General features: G+C 34.9%; 1 protein-coding gene across 1 annotated transcript in view; it reads left to right on the forward strand.

The window, feature by feature from the left end:
- The window catches only part of PXDNL (peroxidasin like), a 466,402-nt gene extending 452,197 nt beyond the window's left edge, over window positions 1-14,205 (forward strand). Inside the window, 2 exon segments of the mRNA XM_047727586.1 lie at window positions 12,065-12,178; window positions 12,903-14,205. Coding sequence (XP_047583542.1) covers window positions 12,065-12,178; window positions 12,903-13,034 — 246 coding nt within the window. The 3' untranslated portion in view covers window positions 13,035-14,205.
- The last annotated feature ends 10,343 nt before the right edge of the window (window positions 14,206-24,548 follow it).

Here is a 24,548-nt window from a genome sequence, read left to right on the forward strand (position 1 = left end):
ATCTTCTTGGGGAGGGGGCCTGTTGTAATGATTCTCAAGTTTCTTTGCCTAAGGTGGAATTGCACCGCCCTTACCAGGGGCCGGGCTAAGTAATCCACTGGGGTTTGCTTGCAGGAGCTTTTTTTCCCTGAACACTTTCCATAGAGTTCTGGAGGATGGGAATGTAAATGGTGGCCTCCCAATCTCCGGCCCGGTTGGAGCCAAGAGCTCAGGGCCCCACTCCTCAGTGTGTCCTCAGAGAAAAGTGCTCAGTCAGTTCCATTTCCCTGGCCTCTGGCTGCGCTCCAAGCTCACACAGCCTGCTGCCGGTTCAAGGTAACCCCAAGCTGAGAGCTCACCCCTTGGCTCTGTCTCTGTAGCTGGCTTCCCTGCTCTAATACCTGCGAGCTCTGTGACTCTCAGACACCCCTGATACTTCTGTGACCCTGCGGGACCTGCAGCCACGCTGATCCTGTGTGGGCTTCACCCTGGTTTAGCCTCTGGAGCGATATCCCTCAGTGGAGCAGACTTTTAAAAGTCCTAATTTTGTGCTCCGTTGCTCTGCCACTTGCCGGGAGCTGGCCCCTACCCCATGGTCTATCTTCCTGTCACTTTGGATTCACTTCTCCGCTGTCCTACCTTTCAGAAAGTGGTCGATTTTCTGTTTCTAGAATTGCTGCTCTTCTTCTCTTCAATCTGCTGTTGGATTTGTAGGTGTTTGCAATGGATTGATAAGCTATCTAGCTGATCTCCTGCTACCTGATGTAGTCTCAGCCTGCTACTTCTCCGCCATCTTGACTCCTCCCCCCACTGAGGAGATTTCTAAGCAAAGTGTTCAAAGTGTATTCTAATTTAACCTTGCTGCATATGATAAAATGTAAGAGGAGAAAGAGAAATTGTGAAAAGAAATATTAAGCAAAAACCAACCAGAACATGAGGATTTTAGAAAATTCTCAGTCTGTCCTAGGTATATACCAATGAGAAATGAAAACAGACCCACATGTGAGTTGCTATATTAATATTCACAGTAGTGTTATTCAAAATAGCCAAAAAGTGGTGACAATCCAAATATTTATCAATTGATAAAACAAAATGTGGTTTAATGCAATGGAACATTATTTGGCTATAGAAAGGAATCGAGTATAGATACATGCAACAACATGGGAGAGCCTTAAAAACATTATGCTAGGTGAAACAGACTTGTCAGAAAATACCGCATACCACAAGGATACAGAAACTTCCAAAGTAAACAATCTACAGAAATTGAAAGTAGACTAGTTGTTGTTTAAGCCTGGGGGAGTGGAAAAGGAAATGGAAGTGACTGCTAATGCATATAGGGTTTCTTTTTGAGGTGATGCAATGTTACAAAATTTGATTGTAATGATGATTGTACAACTTTGTGAATATACTAAAAACATTTAAAGGAGAGTTTTATAGATTCTTCGGGTTTTTTAACATAAACTTTTGTGTCATTGGCTAATAAAGGCAATTTTGTATCTTACGTATCTATGTACCACTTACTTATTTTTTATTGTCTTATAGCATTAGCTAGGACTAAAAATTTGAAAAAGACTGAGAAAAGAAAAGTTCCCAGTCTTCTGGGGGAAGCACCCTGCCTCTCACCCTGCCTCTCATTAAATATGTTAGCTATATATGATTTTTGTAGTTTTTTTTAGGCAACTTGTGGAAATTCTGTTTCTAGTTACTGAGAGTTTTTATCATGGGTGAGTGTTGGATTTTGTCAGATTTTTTTTGTTATTGATATTATGAACTATGATTTCTTTTTTAACCTGTTGATATCACAGATTCCACTAATTGATTTTGAATGTTAAACAAGTCTTGTATACCAGGAATAAATCACACTGGGTTATGGTATGTAGTTGTTGTTATACATTGTTAGATAAAATCCACTACTATCTACATCTACATGCATGAGACGTATTATTCAGTAATTTTCTTTTCTCATAATTTCTTAACCTGGATTTGGCTTTAAGTGTTCTATTTGCTTCTGTTTTCTAGAAGAGGTTGTGGAGTGTTGCTTTTACTTTTTCTCAAGGTGTAAAGCACCAGTGAACCCATCTGAGCCTTGTGCTTTCTTTTTTGGAAGGTTTTTAAGTTACTGATTTAATTTTTTAATAGATACAAGGCTGTTCAGGATATCTCTTTCTTATGTGACTTTTGATAACTTGTGTCTTTAAAGGAATTGATCCATTCCATCTAAGTTATGAAATCTTTGGCCCAGAGTAGTTTATATTATTACTTTTTTTTGTCCTTCTGATGTTCATGGGGTTATTTGTGATGATTTTATTTATGATGTGGGCAATTTGTGTATTTTCTATGTTTTCTTAGTTTCACTAGAGATTTATGAATATTATTGATTTCTTAAATAATTACCTTTTGGGGCGCCTGGGTGGCTCAGTGGGTTAAGCCACTGCCTTCGGCTCAGGTCATGATCCCAGGTCCTGGGTTCGAGCCCCACATCGGGCTTTCTGCTCAGCAGGGAGCCTGCTTCCTCCTCTCTCTCTGCCTGCCTCTCTGCCTACTTGTGATTTCTCTCTGTCAAATAAATAAATAAAATCTTTAAAAAAAAATTACCTTTTATTTTCATTTTCTATTGTTTCCTAGTATTCAGTTTTATAGTTCTCTATTATAACTTTCATGTGCTTTTTTCCCTATATTTTGGGCTTAATTTTCTCTTATTTCTCTAGAAACTAGAGTTTACTGGAAACTAGAATTAGTTCATTCGAAACTAGAGAAATAAGAAACTAGGACAATTATAGCAACAAAATTAAAACTAAAATATGATGAAGGAAAGACATCATACAGTTAGAGCAGAAATCAGTAAAATTGAATATAGAAAAACAAGAAGAAACATCAATGAAAACAAAAGCTGATTTAAAAAAAAAAGTAAGATTCATAAGACCCTAATGACACTAACCAGGGTAAAAAGAGAGAATACACAAATTACTAATACTGATTTCATATCTTTATTCATTTACAATATATGGATTTGATCCCGTGAATTTTTCTCTAAGCATTCTTCTACTGTACCCACCAAATTTTGATGTTATATCTTCATTTCCATTTATTTAAAAGTATGCATTTCTTTATTTCTTTTCCTTTGATCTATAGATCATTTGAATTGTTTCCTAATTCTCAAATATTTCTGTTATTGACTTTTAGTTTAATTCCACAGTAATCTAAAAGTGCACTTTGTATGGTATCTATTCTTTTATCATTGTTTAAGGTTGCTTTATGGTCCAGGATGTCTTAGATCTTGATGAATGTTTCCTGCTCTTTGGGACTCAGCTATGTTTCTGCTTCATAGATTTTAAATTTCCAGACCCAGACTATAGGAGCATCACTGTCTAGAAAATACTTCTCTTGTGGTAGAATAAAAAGATCATTGTTGGTACTGGTGTTTAAAGATTTTCCTTAGTATGACCCACATTAGCTCTGCTCATGTGCCATTGACCAGGGTGTTATAGAACAAAACCTGATGTCACTGGGAGACAGGTATACTCCTCTCAGAGAGAGTGACCACAGAAGTGTCCATGGAGAAAGGCCCACTATAGAGGACAGTTGACTTTTGTGAACAAAATAATGCAATCTGTCACAAGCCCCTTCCAGTGTGGGAAACTTTGAAGACAAAATAAGTGGGCTTCAGGAATAATGGCTACTTAATAAGACTGGTCTAAATTCAGTTAAATATTCCAGTAAATACTTTGGGATTTCAATACTTTGTGATTAGTGAATTTTAGACTAAAAATATTTTTATAAAATGTAATACTGCTTTTTATAGGACATACTTTCTCTCTGGATGAATTTTGCAAAAATTTTAAGTTCTTAGGTCATTTACTTTTCTGATTTGATCTTTAAGGTGTCTTTAGGTGTTAGATATTTCTAAGTGTTAGATATTCCCAAATGAAACAAGATTTATAAATTCAAATCTCCAGAATCCCTCTTTTACTTAAAAGAAAAAAAAAACTATAAAAGATTGTATCTGGAAAGTCTCTAATGAGAACTGCATTAGTCTGCTAGGGCTGCTATAACAAAACCACAACTGGACACCTTAAACAACAGAAAGGTATTGACTTAGAATTCTGGAGGCTGAAAGCCCATGATAAAGATGTTAGCAGGGTTGATTCCTTCTGAAGGTAATAAGGGAGAATCTGTTCTATGTGTTTCTCCTATCTCTGGAGGTTTGCTGGCAACCATTGGCATTCTTTGTCTTATAAATCTCTACCTTCATATTGACATGGTATTTTCCCTATTTGTCTGTCTGTGTCTAAATTTCACCCGTTTTATGAGGATACCATTCATATAGAAATAGGAGCCCAGTCTACTCTGGCATGACTTCATCTTAACGAATTACATTTGCGATGTCCCTATTTCCAAATAATATCACATTGTGAGGTACTGGGGGTTAGGGCATTGAGTTACAAATTTTGGGGGTCACCATTCAATGCATGTAAGTAAGGATCCTACCAGTGTGCAGCTGAACAATGAGAATATTATTATCAGTATTGTATACTCTGACTAAGCAGCTACTTTGGGGAGATTGCAGTGATATAGGATGGCTAAGCTTTTGATTAAATTATTAACTTTGCAGAGCAAGTTAATAAATTATATAGAACAATAATTTGGGGGTCATTTAAATCAAAATTTTACATGATTATGTAAGATAGAAGTTTTACTTCTGAGAAAATAAAGTAGATGTGCTTTTGCCTATTCCTTGTAACATACAACTAAAAACCTTAAACATTGCATATAAACAAACATAAGAAGACTCAGAATGGTGAAGAGAAGAAAGAAGTATACCTTGGGGCCCAAGAAATAACATGTTGTTTCCTGGTTTTAGGTATTTTTGTTTTTTCCTCATGCAACCCAGTTTGGAGCTAAGTAGCTAGCTTGGCAACTCTGAAATGACAATAGGTAGAGAGGAAAAAAAGGCTGAGTGAAACCTTACTCTCTCTAGGCAAAGACTAGGAAACAGACAGCCTAGTGTTAGGGAAAACTTTTAGACAATAACCATCCTACCTCAGCCAAACAACACAGACAAAGCATTGGCCCCACAGCCACCAATGCTAGCAAACACTGAATGAGGAGCCCAGACGTCCATCTACTCTAGCCTATGATTAGGAAACATAACTCCCCTATGAGGCTACTGCCATAAAAGACCAAACAGGAAACCAGGATTCTCATCTCTTTTAAATGATTACAGTCACTGTGGGCAGCTTTGACTTCCACTTTGACCCAAAAATAATGAAGCACCCCTCTCCCTCCCCACTAGGGTGATGTCAGAGGGGGCAAGTGGAGAGTTAGGACTTCCACTACTTCCCACTGGTAATGAGATCTCTGTTTCCTCTCTCCACCCCGTGGTCATTGGAGGCCATGTGCAGAACAGTAAAATATGTACCTATCTCTCCGAGGTAGTAAGTGGAGGCCCAATAGGGAACCAGGACTTTTAGCTCTGTATAGGATTAATGAAGAGATTTCCCTTGGGCATCAACAGAGGACAAGTGAGGGACACAGACTCCTTCCACATGGCAGCAACAGTGTTAGCCTCCTTCTCCTGCTAGAGCAGTTTGAAGGAAACACCTACAACATAAGGTTTAAATAACATCCAGGGTCATACCATAATACTCAACATGTCCACATTTCAACAGAGAATTTTTCACTATGCCAAGAAGCAGAAAGATGTCAAATGGAGTAAAAAAAAGACAGTGAATTCCAACACTAAAGTGACAGAGATATTATAATTATGTGACGGGGATTTTATTTTATTTTTTTTTAAAGATTTTATTTATTTATTTGACAGACAGAGATCACAAGCAGGCAGAAAGGCAGGCAGAGAGAGAGAGAGAGGAGGAAGCAGGCTCCCTGCAGAGCAGAGAGCCCGATGTGGGGCTCGATCCCAGGACCCTGGGATTATGACCTGAGCCGAAGGCAGAGGCTTTAACCCACTGAGCCACCGAGGCGCCCCGTGACGGGGATTTTAAAGCAGCCATCAGAAAATCAAGAAATAGAACACAGAAAAGTGAAAAACAGAACAAATGGTAAACAAAGAATAAATTGGTATATTTAAGCTCTAACATATCAATAAGCATATTAAGTGTAAATGTTCTAAATAATACCAAATAAAAGACAGATATTAATAAACTATTTAAAAAAGCATAACCTATCTTTAAGCTGTCTACAAGAATCTGATTTCAAATATAACAATATAGGAAGGTTGAAAGTGAAACAGTAGAAAAATATATATTATGCAACATTAATTAAATTAAAGCAAGAGTGGCTAAGTTCATTCTGAATAAAATAGATTTCAGAGGAAGTACTAACAAGGACAATTATGCAATGCTAAAAGAACCAATCACAAAGAAGACAAATCTTAAATATACATGCAGTAACCAAGAGAACTGCAAAGTATATGAAATATGTGAAGCAAAAACTAATAAAACTGAAAAGAGAAATAGTCAAAACTATTTAGTTAAAACTTCAACAAACCTATCTCAACAGTATAGAGAATAGCTGAAAAGAGAAGTCAGCAATATTTGAAGAATGTAAAAATGACTTCAAACAATAGGATCTAACTGACATTTATATAGCACATTCAATCTAACTATAACAGAATACTCCCTCTATTCAAGTGCCTACTTCTAGTACCAAGATAGATTTTATTCTGAGTCATAAGAGAAACCTTAATAAATTTAAAAGAATTCAAGTTATACAGAGCATGCCTTCTGAACCCAACATAACAAAACTAGAAATGAGAAAGACAAAAGGACAATGACTAAATATTTGGAAAGGAAATAACGCACTTTTGAAGAGTTGACAAGTTAAATAGGAAGTCTCAAGGAGAATAAAAAAATACATCAAACTGAAATGAAACATGAAAATGAAGAATAAATTAGCATAAAGCAGCACAGAGAGGGAAATTTAGAGCCCCTAATACATATAGTAGAAAAGAGGGTATGTCTTTCAGATCAATAATCTAGTGGTGCCCGGGGTGCTCAGTGGTTTAAGCCTCTGCCTTTGGCTCAGGTCATGATTTCAGGGTCCTGGGATTGAGCCCAGAGTCAGGCTCTTTGCTCATCAGGGAGCCTGCTTCCCACAACCACCCCCCCCCACTGCCTCTCTGCCTACTTGTGATCTCTGTCTGTCAAATAAATAAATAAAAATCTTTTAAAAAAATTAATCTAAGTTTCTACCTTAAGAACCTGGAAAAGCAACAACTCAATCAGCTCATGGCAGAAAGAAAGAAGGAAAATTCTTCACACCTAAATTTGACAACTTAGATCAAGTGTACTAACTCCTTAAAAAACACAAACTATTATTATTCACCCAATATGAAATATATTATTTGAATAGCTTTAAAGCTGCCAAGGAAATTGAATTATTAGTTAAAAAAATCTCCTCCCCAAATCCCCATGTGCAGATGGCTTCAAATGTTCAGAAGTCTATCAAATATTTAAAGAAAAAATTAGAGAAATTTTCCAGTAATAGCAGAGGAGAGAATACTTTCAATTCATTTTTGAAGATAGTATTAATCTGATACCCAAACTAGACAAAGACAGTGCAAAAGAAGAAAATCACATACCAGTTATCTCTCATGAATATGGATGCAACAACTTTTAACAAAATATTAGCAGAGATAATATAGCAATACATAAAAAAATTGTACAACATAATTAAGTGGGGTTTACTTGAGAATTCAAGGCTAGTTTAATGCTCCAAAATCCGTTAATTAATGTAACCTGCTGTATTAATAGGCTTACATGGTGAATGGTTGAATGCTTTCTTCCTACTATTGCCAATAAAGCAAGGATGTCCATTCTTAGCATTCGTATTAAACGGAGTGCTGGAAGTTCTTCCTAATGCAATAGATAAGAAAAGGAAAATGGCTACAGATTGCAAAGGAAGAAAGAAAAATATTTTCAGGTGATATAGTTACCTCTCAGAAAATTGCAAAGAATCTACCAGACAACTCTTAGAATTAATAAGCAATTTCATCAAGGTCACAGGATAGAAGATACATAAGATAAACATACAAAAATAAATTGTATTTCTGTATATTAGCAATAAGTACATGAGGAAATAGGGAAATGAAAGTTATGGTCCAGCATATTTTCTGACTCCCCACCAAAGTGCCTCTTATTCTTGACTCAGATTAATTCCAGAACAAAATTTCATCATGCATTATATCTTTTACATTTATGATACATTAGACAGTTCTCAGACTATTTCCCTTAAAGAGTTTCTTTGTCATTTCTTTGTCATAATTATTGCTCTAAGTGCCTGAAGTTTAAAACATATGTGATGCTATCATTTGTCTATTTTGTTTTTCTATAATTTTCTCCTTGAGGACAGAAGTTACCACCTTAATATCTTTTCTGTATCTTGGAATTGCGTCTATTTTTTGTTTTTTGGAACTTATTCATCTTTAGTAATGTTTTACATGTTCTCAGTATTTTTAGAAATAAAAGTGTTTTTTCATCTTAGCCTTCTAGACCATAATCACTAGTATGTCTACAGAATTTTATGATTTATCACATAAATTTATAAATTTATAAATTTACACATAAATTTATCATTTATCACACCCATGACCCTGTTCAGGTAATGACTAACTCAGTCCACACCTAGTCATTATAAAACACTATCATTCCTGCCTCCACCATAATTTTTAATTTATCCTATCATTGTATCCATTATCACTACTTACATAAAGCCAGAGATTTAGTCTTTTAATTCATCAATGTTTAGCTGGATATTTATATTTATATTATATTATATATATTATATTTATATTGGATATATAATTATATATATATATAAATATATATTTATAAATATATATATAAATATATATATATAAATATATATGTTTAATTATATATATTATATTTATATTGGATATTTATGAATCCTATTGGGTAATGAATAAATTAATGAACAATGGATGTCACTTCTGAAGTGTAGGCACTGTAATACTAAATTACCCTCACAGGCCCATCCTACTGTCCTACTTCAACACAAATGTAGTAAAATATTTTATACAATCAATTTTATTAATTAATCAACTAATTAATTAATTTTTACATTAAGATTTTGTTTCCTTAGTGAATTCTAAGTTCATTGGTATTTTTGGCTCTGGAAAATGTAATCCTAACCCATCTTTTTATCTAATTTCCAAATAACATTTTTCATGTTTTCTATGTTCTTTTTTTTTTTTAAACATTTTATTTATTTGACACAGAAACACAGAGAGAGAGAGAGAGAGCACAAGCAGGGGGAACAGGAGAGGGAGAAGCAGGCTCTCCCCAAGCAGGAAGCTTGACACGGGGCTCTAGCCCAGGACCCTGGAATCATGACCTGAGCTGAAGGCAGATGCTTAACCGACTAAGTCACCCAAGCACCCCTCGTTTTTTCCAAACTTACATACTCACTGTTTACCCTCCCCTCTTATTAACTTCCTTTACACACTTCCCCTCCAGCTGAAATGTACTACCAAAACTACCATGACCAAATGCCATCTTTATTCAAGGCCTAGCACAAGTGCCATTTAAATTGTAAATTCTTCCCTGATTATTCCCTTTTCTACTCCATTTTTCTAAAAATTATTATTTTCCCTTGAAATTCTGTATCATTGTGTATATACTCTTATAGCACACAACATCTGGGCTTGTATCATATTTATTTTTGCAGAAATTCATTCTCCTCTACCACACTGTAGTCTCCCTAAGAATAGAAACCCAGGAGTGTTTATCATTGTAGTCTCCCCTAGGACTAGCTGACAAACAGCATGTGTTCAGTAACCATTTAAAAATAAATCATTGCTTTTATGGTCTTTAAGTCATCCAGTCTGGTCTACTGTTTGTCTCCAAATTATTCTTGGGCACAATAATCTCTGTGACATACAAATAATCATGGTCAAGTATTTGAAATCATTTTATCATTTCCAACCAAATAACAGAGTTCAGAGAATCTGAAAGGAGCATTCACTAGAAGATAAAAGCATAATGATTCTTAGATACACACTAGAAAGTTCTTTTGGGGGCACCTGGGTGGCTCAGTGGGTTAAGCCGCTGCCTTCGGCTCAGGTCATGATCCCAGGTCATGGGTTCGGGCCCCGCATCGGGCTTTCTGCTCAGCAGGGAGCCTGCTTCCTCCTCTCTCTGCCTGCCTCTCTGCTTACTTGTGATTTCTCTCTGTCAAATAAATAAATAAAAAAAAAATCTTTAGAAAGTTCTTTTGAAAATATGGGATCTAGCCCAAATGAAGCATGTATCAGTTTGCTAGCACAGCCGTAACAAATACCAGGAAAGGTGGCTTTACAACAGAAATTAATTTCTCATAGTTCTGGAGGCTGGAATTCCCAGATCAAGGTGTTGACAGGGTTGGTTTCTTCTGAAGTCTCTCTCCTTGGTTTGTATCTTCACCCAGACTTCCCACTGTGTCTGGACTCTAATCTCCACTTCTCATTAGGATGCCAGTCCCACTGGATTAGGTCCCATCTCAGTGATCACATTTTATTGTTTTTTTTTTTAAGATTTTATTTATTTATTTGACAGAGATCACAAGGAGGCAGAGAGGCAGGCAGAGAGAGAGGGGGAAGCAGGTTTCCTGGTGAGCAGAGAGCCCAATGTGGGGCTCTATCCCAGGACCCTGAGATCATGACCTGAGCCAAAGGCAGAGGCTTTAAGCCACTGAGCCACCCAGGTGCCCCAGTGATCACATTTTAAATAATTACTTTTTTAAGGACTTTATCTCCAAACACAGTCACATTCTCAGGTATTGGGGGTTGGAGTATCAACATATGATTTTCAGGGGATACAGTTCAGCCCATAGCATTGCAACTGCAACATTCACGAGTTATTCAATGCTCTTGGATTAAGCCTCTTCTTTTGTTAAACTGCATTATTTTCATCCCTTCTAAAATTCCTCTCAATTCAGTATCTTTAATTTCTCCATGGATCATTACTTTTTTGTAATGCATCCTCTAGAATATATCTTGGTGAACGTCACCATCCTTCATGCACCTTATGAACCTGGAACTTTGCAATCATCTTGCATTCTTTTTTTCTTTCCCTACCCCCAAACCAACCAAACACCTCTACCTGCTCAATGGCTTTTCTTGACTCTCACTTATTCCTTTCTCAGCTGAGCCAATGTGGATCTTCTTGAAGTTTCTCTGCTTTCAATAATCTGTCTGCATATTCCCATTATGTGATGACTGCATTTTTTTTCTCAATTGTCTAGAGATTATAATATCTAAATGAATTTATAGGACTGTTAAGGTCCTAATTTTCTTTGCTGCTTTGATTCCCACAAGCACTCCCCCTGTGACTTTTACCTTCCCCAGCAGTTTATGCTCCTGAGATACTGTGGTGCTCATGCTTTGGCCAAACTTTTCCCTTTTGTCTGAAATGCCTTTTCCCTGCTTGTTTTTCATAATGATTTTGTCATGTCTGCGTACAGCTCAAATGTTTTTTCCCATGTGAAGCCTCCCTTTCTTCCTGAGGCAGAACTGAGAGAAGCTTATCTTCTGCTTTTCTTCTGCTTTTGATATACTGTCACTATTTAATTGGCTTAGCACTGTGATTTATTGATCTGTCATACCACTAAGTCTTAAGCTCCTTGACACCCTGGATTGTTTATCTTTGAAGTCTAATAAACATTTGTTTAGGGAATGCTGTTTATGATAACCTAAGTACAAAAATTAAGCAAAATATTGATTTGTTGAATTAATACTAATATATGTTATAAGATTTTGAAAATGTGTAATTCTACTCATTTGATTTTAATTCCATTCTTTTAAAACTTACCTGTTTCAGATATTAGACCCATATTCAATATTTTGTAACATATAGGGAACTATTTATTAGCTTAGACACCAGATGACTTGGATTAATTAAGTTTGGGGTAAAAAATAATGTTAAGAAAAATTACGTTGGCTTTGAAGTTTCTTTTGCCCTAAGTGTATACTTACAGAACAGAGAGCATTTCATCAAACTGTGTTAGTTATCTGCTTTGTTGGTACAATTTCAATTCCCACTTTCCTTTCCTTCACCTCCTCTTTTAGATAAACAAGCTGGAGGCACGCCTCAGGCAGGTGGGATGCACAGATGATAAAGGGATTCTAAGAAAAGACAATGAGCACTGGATGAAAGAAGACTGCATTAGCTGTATGTGTAAGGTATGGGCCGCCAGAAGTTTTTCCGACTTCTGCCTCCTGTTTTACTTCTGCTAGCCTGCCAGTTGAGACATACCTGAAAAATTCAAAAGAGAAAAATGTGTTCTTTTTATGAATAGATTCTAGGCATATTTTTAAAGTCAAGGTATTGATATGAGATTTTGAGCTTTTTGATTATTGATGTAAATATGCCACTATCTCATGAACACTTGCTAAATACGACATGGGCTTTTCACATTTTCACTAATAATTGAGAGAGCTGACACTCAGGACATTTACTGAGCATTGCCCAAGATCACACAAATAAAGGCAGAAATGAGGCTTGAATTCAACTCCTTATTCTCCAGTCAAGCTCACTACAAACGTTGCCCGAAAGCATTAAGTAAATATTTAAAAAAACACTGTCAAAATACCCAGCAAAAGAAAAAAAAAGCTTATTTAGTTTGTTTTTTGAACACAGCTGATACTAATTGCTCCTGCCTCTCTCCACATCCCATGCCCTCTGGTTGGGGAGGTAACATTTTATAAGCCACTACTTCCAGTCTTTTTTCATGCTGCAAATGTATAAAAAAAGCATTAATAGGAACTACATGTATAAGTAGGCTCATATCATGGGTAATTTTTATTATACTGAGATAACCAATCAGATTACATATTATAAGAAATTTTTAAAAAGGTAATTTTACTGTAAGAAACATGGGAATAATCTTTGAATGTTGCCTTTCAGAGTGGCCAGGTCACCTGTGTGGTGGAGACGTGTCCTCCGGCTCCATGTCCGAGTCTTGAATTGGTGAAAGGAACCTGCTGTCCAGTTTGCAGTGGCCCAGGAATGCCAGCTGATTCCCCAGAGAAACACTAATCAATTCACTGCTCTGAGCCCTGAATGGGGGAATTTCTCAGGAAAAGGCAGTCAAGCACTTTTAACCTATAGTCACACTGCTGGCATAGAAAACACTGATTTAAAACAAATTAGTTCATTTAACCCTTCAGCATACTAAAGGTCTTGGATCTTTTCATTTGCTAACACACCTTGAAATAATGCAAAATTAAAGTCCAAAAAGAGGATAAGGATTACTTTCTTGTGAGAAATATTTCTTGTTGTAACCTACCAGTTTTATATACTATACATGGAAATTAAAAAAAAAATCATGCAATTTTTTAAAAAATCTGAGTATTGTGGAAAAAACCTCTCATTTCAAAATTCTGAGAAATCCTGATCTCCAGGAATTTTGATAGAATGCATTTTGCACTCAGAGAAAACATCTGGAAAGGTCTGTGATGACTTTGGCGCATGTAATCCATGCTGCTTTCCTCACTCCACTCTGTCTCTCACATCTAGAACATAAAAAATGCCTAGATTTTTCTAGAAAGGTATTTACCTTAACCATCAGTAGGCTCCACCTTCTAGAACATGAGTGAAAATTCAGTGAAAATATATTTGGTGGAGTTTGCCATTTTTACATTTGGCTGGAAAGTACAAACACTGTGAGGGAAAGAGCCTTCAAAGGAGCCTTGCTCAATTTCTGCCTTTCCCTCATCTGTCATTGTTATCACTAGTGAGATGTCAAAATTGAAATTTACCAAGTCTGAGTAATTCAGAAACAATCTGAATTTACTATCAGAAGAATTGGAAGTGCTTTTCACTTTAACAAAATGTGTTGCTACGAGGTTTCTTCTAATTTTGGCACTCTGTTATAGCATTTAAAATACAATCTAATAGACAATAGGTTAGTTATATTTGGAATTAAATATTTAGTAAATTAGGTGAGTTTCACTTAATAAATTCTTTTTAAAAAGGTGCAGCCACAGTACTTGGGGTTGTTTGCAGTTTTTGGTAGATTTCTTTAAGAAATTCTTTGTTCCAGGACTTTGAAGAGACTTCGTGTAGTGTCCTGCCCAAAGGGGCTCTCAGGGTGATAACACTACTGTTTTCCAATTACAAAATAAACATTTAACACCAGGCACAATCTCCCAATATTTAGAAGCATTATGTAAATTGCAGTATTCATTATAGTGGAAATATTTTCATGGTTTTATTTTTTTTTTTAATTTTTTTTTTTTAAGATTTTATTTATTTATTTGACAGAGAGAGATCACAATTAGACAGAGAGGCAGGCAGAGAGAGAGAGAGAGAGAGGGAAGCAGGCTCCCTGCCGAGCAGAGAGCCCAATGCGGGACTCGATCCCAGGACCCTGAGATCATGACCTGAGCCGAAGGCAGCGGCTTAACCCACTGAGCCACCCAGGTGCCCCCATGGTTTTAATATTATGAGTGAAGAAAGATGTTTTTAGAGTTTGATAATAATGTTATTATTTTTAAAATGTATTGGTGATTCTCTCCTAAGATCCAAAATAATTTTTTACTAAAAAGTTTAAGGACAAAATAATATGCTCTAAAAGTTTGATGTTTGATTTTTTTTTTAATTTTATTTACTCATTTGACAGAGAGAGACACAGCGAGAGAGGGAACATAAGCAGGTAAAGTGGGGAGGGAGAAGCAAGTCCCCCTCTCCACCAAGCAGGGAGCCGGATGCGGGGTTGATCCCAGGACGCTGGGATCACGACCCGAGCCAAAGGCAGATGCTTAACGACTGTGCCCTGTTTGATGCATTTTTAAGTCCAAAAGATTTTCTAATTGTATTTCATTTTTAAAGACAAAACTTAGTAAGTCCCTCAAAGCTTGACATTTGAGAACCTTTCAAAACCCAACAAAATGAAATGAAGCTAAACCTCATGGAAGTATAATTGTTTCCTCTGAACCTACAGCAAACATACTGCAAATGACAATAACACATGTAATAGTTCAGGTTTCTCATCATATTCATTTGTCATTTTATCATTTTACTTAAGTTTAAGCAAGACCTATATGATATCTCATATGATAATACACTGACCACATGTTAATTTGGATGTCACCTGGTCAGTATCTTTCCCTCATTAAACACAAGCAGTTATCAAAATAACAGAATAAAATGATCATTTAAAATGGAACATGGGGACTTGAAAACTTGCCTGTCAATTGATGATTTGAAAATTCACTCACCTTTACAAATGTGATTATAATATCATCATACAGATTACCTTCTGCTTTATTCATTTTATTTGTATTTCATTTATTTGTGCTTTTTAAAATGTTTCATTTTTGAAAGTAATATTGTGCATAATAAAAATTTCAAGTATTTCCTAAAGATATAGAAACCTTTGTATTCCATTTCTGCAGTCCAAATGCAAATGTTATTTCCAGTTTTGTATGTGTGTGTCTATGTATGTGTGTATTCTTCTATACATTTTCTATGCACTAGTGATGTTTCTTCCTTAGTGATTTGTTTTTTTTCCAAAGAAGCTTAAAACATTGAAAATCCAAATGTATTTGTTAACAATATTTGATATATTATTTTCTGCCATGAAATCTGCTTCAGGTAAAATTAAATGTTTTTTACATGTGACACTTTTCTGATCTGGGCAAAGGCAGTATCCATGAAGAGGTATACACAATGAAGATGAAAGCATTTTTGGACTAACTCTTTCCCTGATTTTGTCTGCTAAAGAAAAGCAAAGTTTTTTAGACAGGATGTATTATGTGTGAAAAGGTAGAAAAATAGCTCCTTTCTTTCAGGGACTCTTTAATGTATACTCTGTACCTTCTATACATAAGTGGCCACATTGCACACAGAGCTACATGACATGTAGTTGAAGGGATATAGACAGCTTTTATTTGAGACTAGCGATTAGAAATAGAGCATTTACCTAATAAATAGTCTTTAATGCTCACAGGAGGCAAATAACAATGTTTAAAACTGAGTTTTTGTTTACCTGTTTAAGAAAATTTGTTGGGAATTTTGGTAAGGAATTTTTGTTTGTTTAATTGTGAAATGATTTTAAATAGACTTATGAACTGTAATTGCTACAAACACCCCTTGCCCAATGTCATGTGTATGCATTTTCTTTTGCAAATAAAATAGAGTTTATTAGTAAGTTAAATCAAATTCATGGAGAGCTCACACAGAAATCCTATCTTCCTGTTTAGGAAAGATATGCTTTATTAAAAGTCATATTTTGGTGAGTGTCCTCAACATTTATTGGCATGATAGAGTTTGTAGAAAACAATGGAAAACTCTTCTGTTCCCCATGAATATACAAAATGGGGGATGGTGTAATAAATACAAGTAGTGCTAAAATCTGTACCTTAAATATAACCGCATATGCTTTGTTTTTAGTCCTTGTACTAGATAGTTTGCTACCTTTTGTTTTAAGCATCAGAAATGAATCAGTTTTTAAATTTTCATATCAAACATAAACTAGAGAGACAGAATGTATAATATTTCCTGAAATTATGAGGCTTATTCTGTATTCTAAACATGCTTTGTAAAATAAGTGAGGAGAAATTCTTTAAACTTAATTACTAACAAAATTGTTCAACTCTAAGGCTCTGGCTCATATATACATATATTTATTTATTATATGCATAACAATATTACAGACATCTATATAATATATATTATGTGTAAATAAAATTAAAATAGTATCTTCTCATATCTTGCACCCAAATATTGGTGCATATTTGGAATTTGTGTACATGGGAATAATCCAATGTAAAAAATTTTAAATTTCATTTCTATCTTTGCAAAGGGTATGTACTATCTAATTTTTATTTGTCATATATCTATCCATCATCCATATTGTGGTTAATGGACTCTGGAAAATGTTCTTTTTTTCTTTCTGGAGAATATTCTTAATTCCATGTATGTTAATTATCCTAGAGATATTAGGATTAATTTTTTAAAGTAGGTTCCACACCCAGCATAGAGCCAAATTCAGGGCTTGAATACACATCCCTGTAGATCAAGACCTGAACTGAGATCAGGTGTTGGATGCTTAACTGACCGAACCATCCAGGTGCTCCTAGGAATAAATGGAGATCATTTAAGACGAGATTTCTGACTTAAAATTTTAAAATAAATTGTTTCTATCACATTATTTAATAAAAATTACTTGCTAGCTACTTAAAATACATAAAATGTACACTAGTATTATATATTCATATATAATATATGAACATATATATGAATATGATAAACTAAGAATAATTCCTGGTGTCTTTCTTTTTTTTAAGAACAAAACTATTTTAAAAGGTCAAGGAACTTCATTCAAATCATTCCAATTTTTTGTCTCCTGTGGAACAATTACTTAAGAACACTCTCAGTGAGTCATCAACCAAGAGTGTACTTGATTGACCAAAATAAGAGAAGACATTTGGTGTTGTGCAAAGAACATAGACCTAGGTCTTATATGGAATAACATATCCAGGACTAGGAAGAGTTAGGATGAGAATTCTAGTGAATTTTGAATTGGTAGAGATTCTAATTGTTCAAATATTAAAAGAAAATACCATGTCAGAGTAAAGGAGTTGAATAAAAGCTAAATAAGCTGATCTAAATTACCCACATGAAATGGTAACAATGTTTTGGGAGTGTAGAAACTAAATCTATTTAGAAGAAAACTTGGATTGGGGTTTCTGAGTGGCTCAGTCAGTTAAGCGTTTGCCTTCAGCTCAGGTCATGGTCTCAAGGTCCTAGGACTGAGCTCTACATCAGGCTCCCTGCTCACAGGGAAGTCAGCTTCTTTCTCTGCCTCTTCACTTGCTTGTGCTCTCTCTCCATCAAATAAATAAAATATTTTTTTTTTTTAAAGAAGAAAAGTTTGGCTTTTAGAAGCTTAGAATCCTCTAAACAATAGAAAGTATTAAGCAATCTCTTTTCTGGAAGAGTATGTGGAAGAAACAATATAATTTACTAGCAGGACAAGGGACAATGTACTTGATATGGGGAGCTCAGTCTAGAGCAAATGAATAGGATGATATCTGCTCACCAACAAATAAAAAAACCCAAATCAAAACAAAAGAAAAGAAAAAAAAAAAACAATTTATAAAGGAAAACCATCCGGCTGGATCCAACTATGAAGAGACGAATTTCGAACCAAAACTGAAGGAACAGGCCTGGAACCCACAAGATGTAAGCTGATGATTCTGGAGAACATTCCAGTTTGGTCATGGCTAAAGACCATGTAAAGGTGTGAAGTTTAAATTTACATGATCACTGAGGTGTAGAAATCCTAAGCTACAGAATTAATGAAAACACTTGGCTTGTGCTAATAAAGAAATCACAAACTCAAAAAATTTAAGTGAAGTGACTGAAATGATAGAAATATATAATTTTCATTCCAAAACACATGATCAATTCAAAAGAAGATAAGAAAATAAAGAAATTAAAATTTTGGTTAATGTAAAAATTAATGTAATAATAACAAATTTAAATATATTTGAAATCATATTAAATAAAAATATTTGCTCATCAGACAAAATCCAGAGTCTCAAGCTGGTATACAAATATATATATACATATAACAAATGCACATATATGCACATGACAGAACTAAATGCAATGTCACAAAAATGTTGAGAAAAAGGGAGAAAGGGAGATAGCCCATATTCTATTGATTTTTGGAAGAGCTTTGTTATGGGTTGAATTGTGTTTCCCCAAAATTTACAGGTTAAGTCCTGACCCTCAATACCTTAAAATGCGACCTTATTTAGAGAGAAATTTTATATAGACTAAGAGAATGGGTCCTAATGCAATATGACTGGTTTCCTTATGAAGAGGAGAAATTTGGGGATGGATACACAGATACACACAGGGAGAACACACTGGGAATATGAAAACAGCCCATCTATAGGCTAAGGAGAGAGGCCTAGGGCTCATCCTTTCCCCACAGCCTCAGGAGCAACCAACTCTGCCATACCTTGATCTGTGAGCCCATGTACTTCTGTTATTTAAGCTAGCTGGATTGTGGTACTCAGTTACAATAGCCCTTGAAAACTAATACAGGGTGATTATGGTCATTCAGTAGTGATGAAGAAAAAAATCATCAGAAAAGTACAATCCTGCACCTATATACACATAAAACATCATAATGTTCACATTAAAAATAATTTATAAAATATAATTTGCAAATCTATAATTAATTACTGCTCTTTTCCAGATTTTCATATGCTTCTCTCAGAAACTGACATATCAAGCAGACAAAAGGTAGTCAGTATTTGAACAGTACGGATAACAAACTTGAGCTAATGGTCATATTTGCAATCCTGCCTCTAACAGTAAGAGGATACATACTCTTTAAAGTTCTATATGAAACATATTAAAAAATTGACTTCTGGTTACACAGAATACTTCAACAAACTGCAATAATTTAGTGGTATTTTATAGACCATGCTACCTCAGTAACAGTGCAATCAAAAATAAGGGAAAATTATAGTACATACATACATATACATCAACAAAAAAATTAGAATGGATATTATAGAAATATTTAGAATATATCCAAAACTAAAAAGAAAAAAATACTATACATTAAAACTTGTGGAAAGCAGCTAAAATTGTGAAGTATGATTGGGTGTTAAGCAATAGTTTACTTTGATCTCATGTAAATGGTTTCAGTTTTTAGCCGCTGATATCTCCTCTGACCAGAAGTAATCACAGAACCCCTAATATATAGGACTATTATTTATAGATTGCATCACTGTTGACATGTAGGGTAAAGGTGACAAAGAAAAATATATATATTTTTAAAGATTTTATTTATTTATTTGACAGAGAGAGATCACAAGTAGACGGAGAGGCAGGCAGAGAGAGAGAGAGAGGGAAGCAGGCTCCCTGCTGAGCAGAGAGCCCGATGCGGGCCTCGATCCCAGGACCCTGAGATCATGACCTGAGCCGAAGGCAGCGGCTTAACCCACTGAGCCACCCAGGCGCCCGAAGAAAAATATTTTTAAAAAGGTGTGAATCTTGGAATTTTTATAAAAATGATGTCCTTTATTACCCTTGTGTATTGGCAGTTGTTGGGGTTATAGAAATACTTGATGGGTACTTGATCAAATAGGATGCTTTGGATTGTTCATTGCCTTGGACCCACCTCCCTGTTGAGGTATCACTGTTTTTGTGAATGACAAGAGACTTTAAATGATACTTTTAAAAATCAGGAGATGATGATGGCTAAAAATCTGGTGGCATGGAGCTAGTGTCTTAAAAAAGAATCTTTGAAAATAACTCAGTGATGCTTCTTAGAGCCTCAAGTTGTTCCAAATGTTAATACAGAAAGTAAAGGATGTACAAACAAAAATAGAAAAAAAAAGTCTCATAAAACAACTTATTGAATAGCATATAAAATAAGCATTAGGAGCAATGTTTCTTTCTTGATATATACACAAAATATAAATCATGAGTCTATATAGATGCATGCATGTAGATAGATAGATAGATAGCCTCAGAGTCTAGTTTGACATTTCTCATCTATGGAACTATAATTTTTGTAATGCCTAATTAAAGGATACAAGACAGAAATTTAAAGGAAAATCCTAAACAATTTTTGGTTAAGACCACTCTCTACTCTCCTCCTATATTTAACTAGAATGAGATTTCATCATTTATTTAAAATAATCCAGATAAGAAAATTAAGATATCTGAGTCTTTAGGCATTATTTTGTTATTGTTTTTATAAAGAACAGTTTTTGTATTAGTTGTTATAAACATTTCCATATCCTTTTATACTTGTTAGAATTGGGATTTATTATTTTTATATGAAAACAGGGTCAGTAAAAAATAAACTCTTAGTTGTAGTTCATTAGTTTATATATCATGACTGACAGTGTTTTGAAAAATTTAAAGGAGTCAATGCACTTTGAATTGCTAGAATTGTATTTCTCATCAATCACTAAAATACATATTTTTAATGCAATCCATTACCTTCACATTTACTTCATGTTAAAGTTCTCTGACATTCATGAATTCTTCCAATCTCTCTCTTATGCTCCTACACATTTTTCTCAAAGGCAATTCCCCTTTATGTAAGTTAACTAAAATCATTTCTCTTAATAAATATATGTCCAGTATAGTAAGCTATGGAGAAGATACTAATTGTTTCTCATTACAAGAATTCCCATGATATCAATAGGTGTTCTGCAATCTTAAAAAAAAAAAATATATATATATATATAGACCATGATTAATTTATTCAATACCCTACTATTTCTAAGTGGCAAGGTGTTCTAAACAATGATTTTATTGGACTAAAAATAAAATAAACAATGATTCTGTTGAACTAAATGGATGCAAAACTCATTTATTAGACACAGAATATATGTGTTTCTTGAAAAGTATTCAACGTTATTAACTTTCTTGACAATGAATGAAAGATTCAGTGGTCTTCTAGTCATTGCCGGAGATTCTTATATAAGCAAACAAAGGATGAAATCGTTATGAAATATGAGCTAGTTTTTTGAGGTTTGTTTGTTTGTTTGTTTGTTTTTTTAAAGATTTTATTTATTTATTTGACAGACAGAGATCACAAGTAGGCAGAGAGGCAGGCAGAGAGAGGGGGAAGCAGGCTCCCTGCTGAGCAGAGAGCCCGATGCAGGGCTCGATTCCAGGACCCTGGGATCACGACCAGAGCCGAAGGCAGAGGCTTAACCCACTGAGCCACCCAGGTGCCCGTTTGTTTGTTTTTGTATCACAATGGGTGAGTGGTTCTTTTACACAATTAGCTTCAGGCAAAAAAGATATAGTTTTGTGCTTTAAAACTGAAATAAATGTGCACTATGAAATCCAGGAATGGTAAAGGGTCTTAAGAAGCAATTTTCTGAAGCGCAGTTTGAATCCATGTGTCATTACGTTAACAGCTCAGAAATTACAGGAGCTAACACACCACACTGGCATTAGGACTGCCCATGGCAGTTAGAGATGGAGTGGCTCTCCTTCAAAAACCTGAGCTAACCTGTAAATAAGAAGTCATGCTGACTTTGATCCCCAGAGGGTATTCCAAGTAGTATCATGCTCTACAGGCAACAGCAACAATGCTAGTTTCAAAACCCACTGTCCTTTTGGGAGACCACCCACAGTGCTTTTACCATCTTCTAACTTTATTTGCAAAGGAAGTTATACAGCAAAACCAAGCCATGGTCATTTCATAGTGCAACGAAGGATCTCAATTTCAAAAGCAAAAAAAATAAATAAATAAATAAATAAAATATATATATATATATTATCTAGTTAATATAGAACAACAAAATTTCTGAGAATCCAAAAGTTTTAATTATTCATAGATTGGAGTGAGGGACTTAAGGAAGCTTGTTTTATTTGATATTGTTAACAAATGATGTAAAACCAGACCTATGACAGATATAATGACGATAAACCCTAAATGACCTGAAAGTATAAAGGCCAGGACAAAAAATTTGTCACAGAGCCTGGGGACTGCCCCCTTTCCAAATAGAGATAGGATGGAAATTGGATTTTGTATCCTTTAGCATAGTGAAATGGATACAGAAAATCAAGTCTACACTGGAGGTCAGTCACCAACAAACATTAAAAATAGAAGCAAGCAAGGGGAATCAATACTCAATAAATTAGGACCCAGAAATGAAGATGAAGAGGTATGGGGAAAGGCAAATGTGTGTATTTATAATATATGTGTTTCTAAGTATTGTTTTGATAAATATCAGCATGGAATTGTCATGCCTAAAGTACCTGTTTTTGTTCTCACAGCACATTATTAATATTCTTTTATACAAAGAAGTTTGCAATAGATGTGACTGCATTATGGCTACATGATAGAACTCATCTACTTTATATTATAGTCTGAAATTTGTATCACTTTATTGCCTGACACCAAAACAGAAAATAGGTTCAAATTTACCTAAAATGTAATAGTAAAATCAAACAAAAAATGGTACATAAAAATTGCTTAACTATAAAATTAAGCAGTATGAATAAACCATAGATATTTGGTAGCAGTACATTTTTTTAATTGATGAAAGGAAGTTTTTTTTTTTTTAACTAACATATAATGTATTATTTGTTTCAGGGGTACAGGTCTGTGATTCATCCGTCTTAGACAATTCATAGCACTCACCATAGTACATACTCTCCCCAATGTCCATCCCCCAGCCATCTCATCCCTCCTACCCTCCCACTCCCTCTAGCAACCTTCAGTTTGTTTCCTGAGATTAAAAGTCTCTTATGGTTTGTCTCTCTCTCTCTGGTTTCATCTTGTTTCATTTTTCCCTCCCTTCCCCTGTGATCCTCTGTCTTGTTTTTTGAATTCTTCATATCAGTGAGATCATGATACTTGTCTGTCTCTAATTGACTTATTTCGCTTAGTGTAATACCCTCTAGTTCCATCCACTTCATTGTAAATAGCAAGATTTTTTTTCTTGAAGGCGGCATAATATTCCATTGTATATATATATGCCACATCTTCTTTATCCATTCATCTATTGATGGACACCTAGGGTCTTTCCATAGTTTGGCTATTGTGGACATAGCTGTAGCAGTAAATTTTTTAAAAATGTGTTCCTTGTTAATTAGGGAGCTGACTCAGTAACATACTCATTTTAATTAGTCTAAAAACTTAATCAAAGACAGTGATTTTCAGTTTGGATTCCAAAAACAAGCAAAGAAACAAACATGCATAAAAAAAAGGATCCAACTCTACTCTGTCTAGAGGACCCTCACTCTATAATGAAAAATACAAAGAAGTTTAAAGTAAAAAGATAGGAAAGATATACTATGAAAACAGGAACAAGAGATTTCCAGTGGCTATACTAATAACAGATAAAATAGGTACTAAAACAAAAAAAGTTACTAGACATGATAGAAATATTCTCAAATCCATTGGGAGAATATCATCATTAGAAAGACATACAAAACTGAAAAACCAGCCTTAAATCATATGAGGGAAAACAGAAAAAATCAGGGAAGAAATAGACAATTCAACAACAATAGTTGGAGATTTTAATACCTCACTTTCAATAATGAGTTGAACAATTAGACAATATATCAACAAGACTATGGAATATTTTAGGGGTGCCTGGGTTGCTCAGTCATTAGGCGTCTGCCTTCAGCTTGGGTCATGATCCCAGGGTCCTGGGATTGAGCCCAGCATTGGGGACCCTGCTCGGCAGGAAGCTTGCTTCTCCCTCTCCCACTCTCTCTGCTTGTGTTCCCTTCCTCATTGTGTCTCTCTCTGTCAAATAAATAAATAGAATCTTAAAAAAAAAAAAGGAATATGGAATATTTTAAAAGTAGTATAAACCAACTAGAGCTAACAGAATCAGTAAATACAATGTGCCACCAGCCTAATACACATTCTCTTCAAGCACACAGGGAACATTTCCAGGACAGATCATGTGCTCACCAAAAAACAAGGCTCAATAAATTTATAATGATTGAAATCATATAAAATATGATCTATGATCACAATGGATTAATATTAGAAATCAATAATGGAAAAATAGTTGGGACATTTAAAAATAGGTGGAA

This window comes from Lutra lutra, chromosome 4, assembly GCF_902655055.1.
Source record: "Lutra lutra chromosome 4, mLutLut1.2, whole genome shotgun sequence".
In the NCBI taxonomy this organism is placed as follows: Eukaryota; Metazoa; Chordata; class Mammalia; order Carnivora; family Mustelidae; genus Lutra; species Lutra lutra.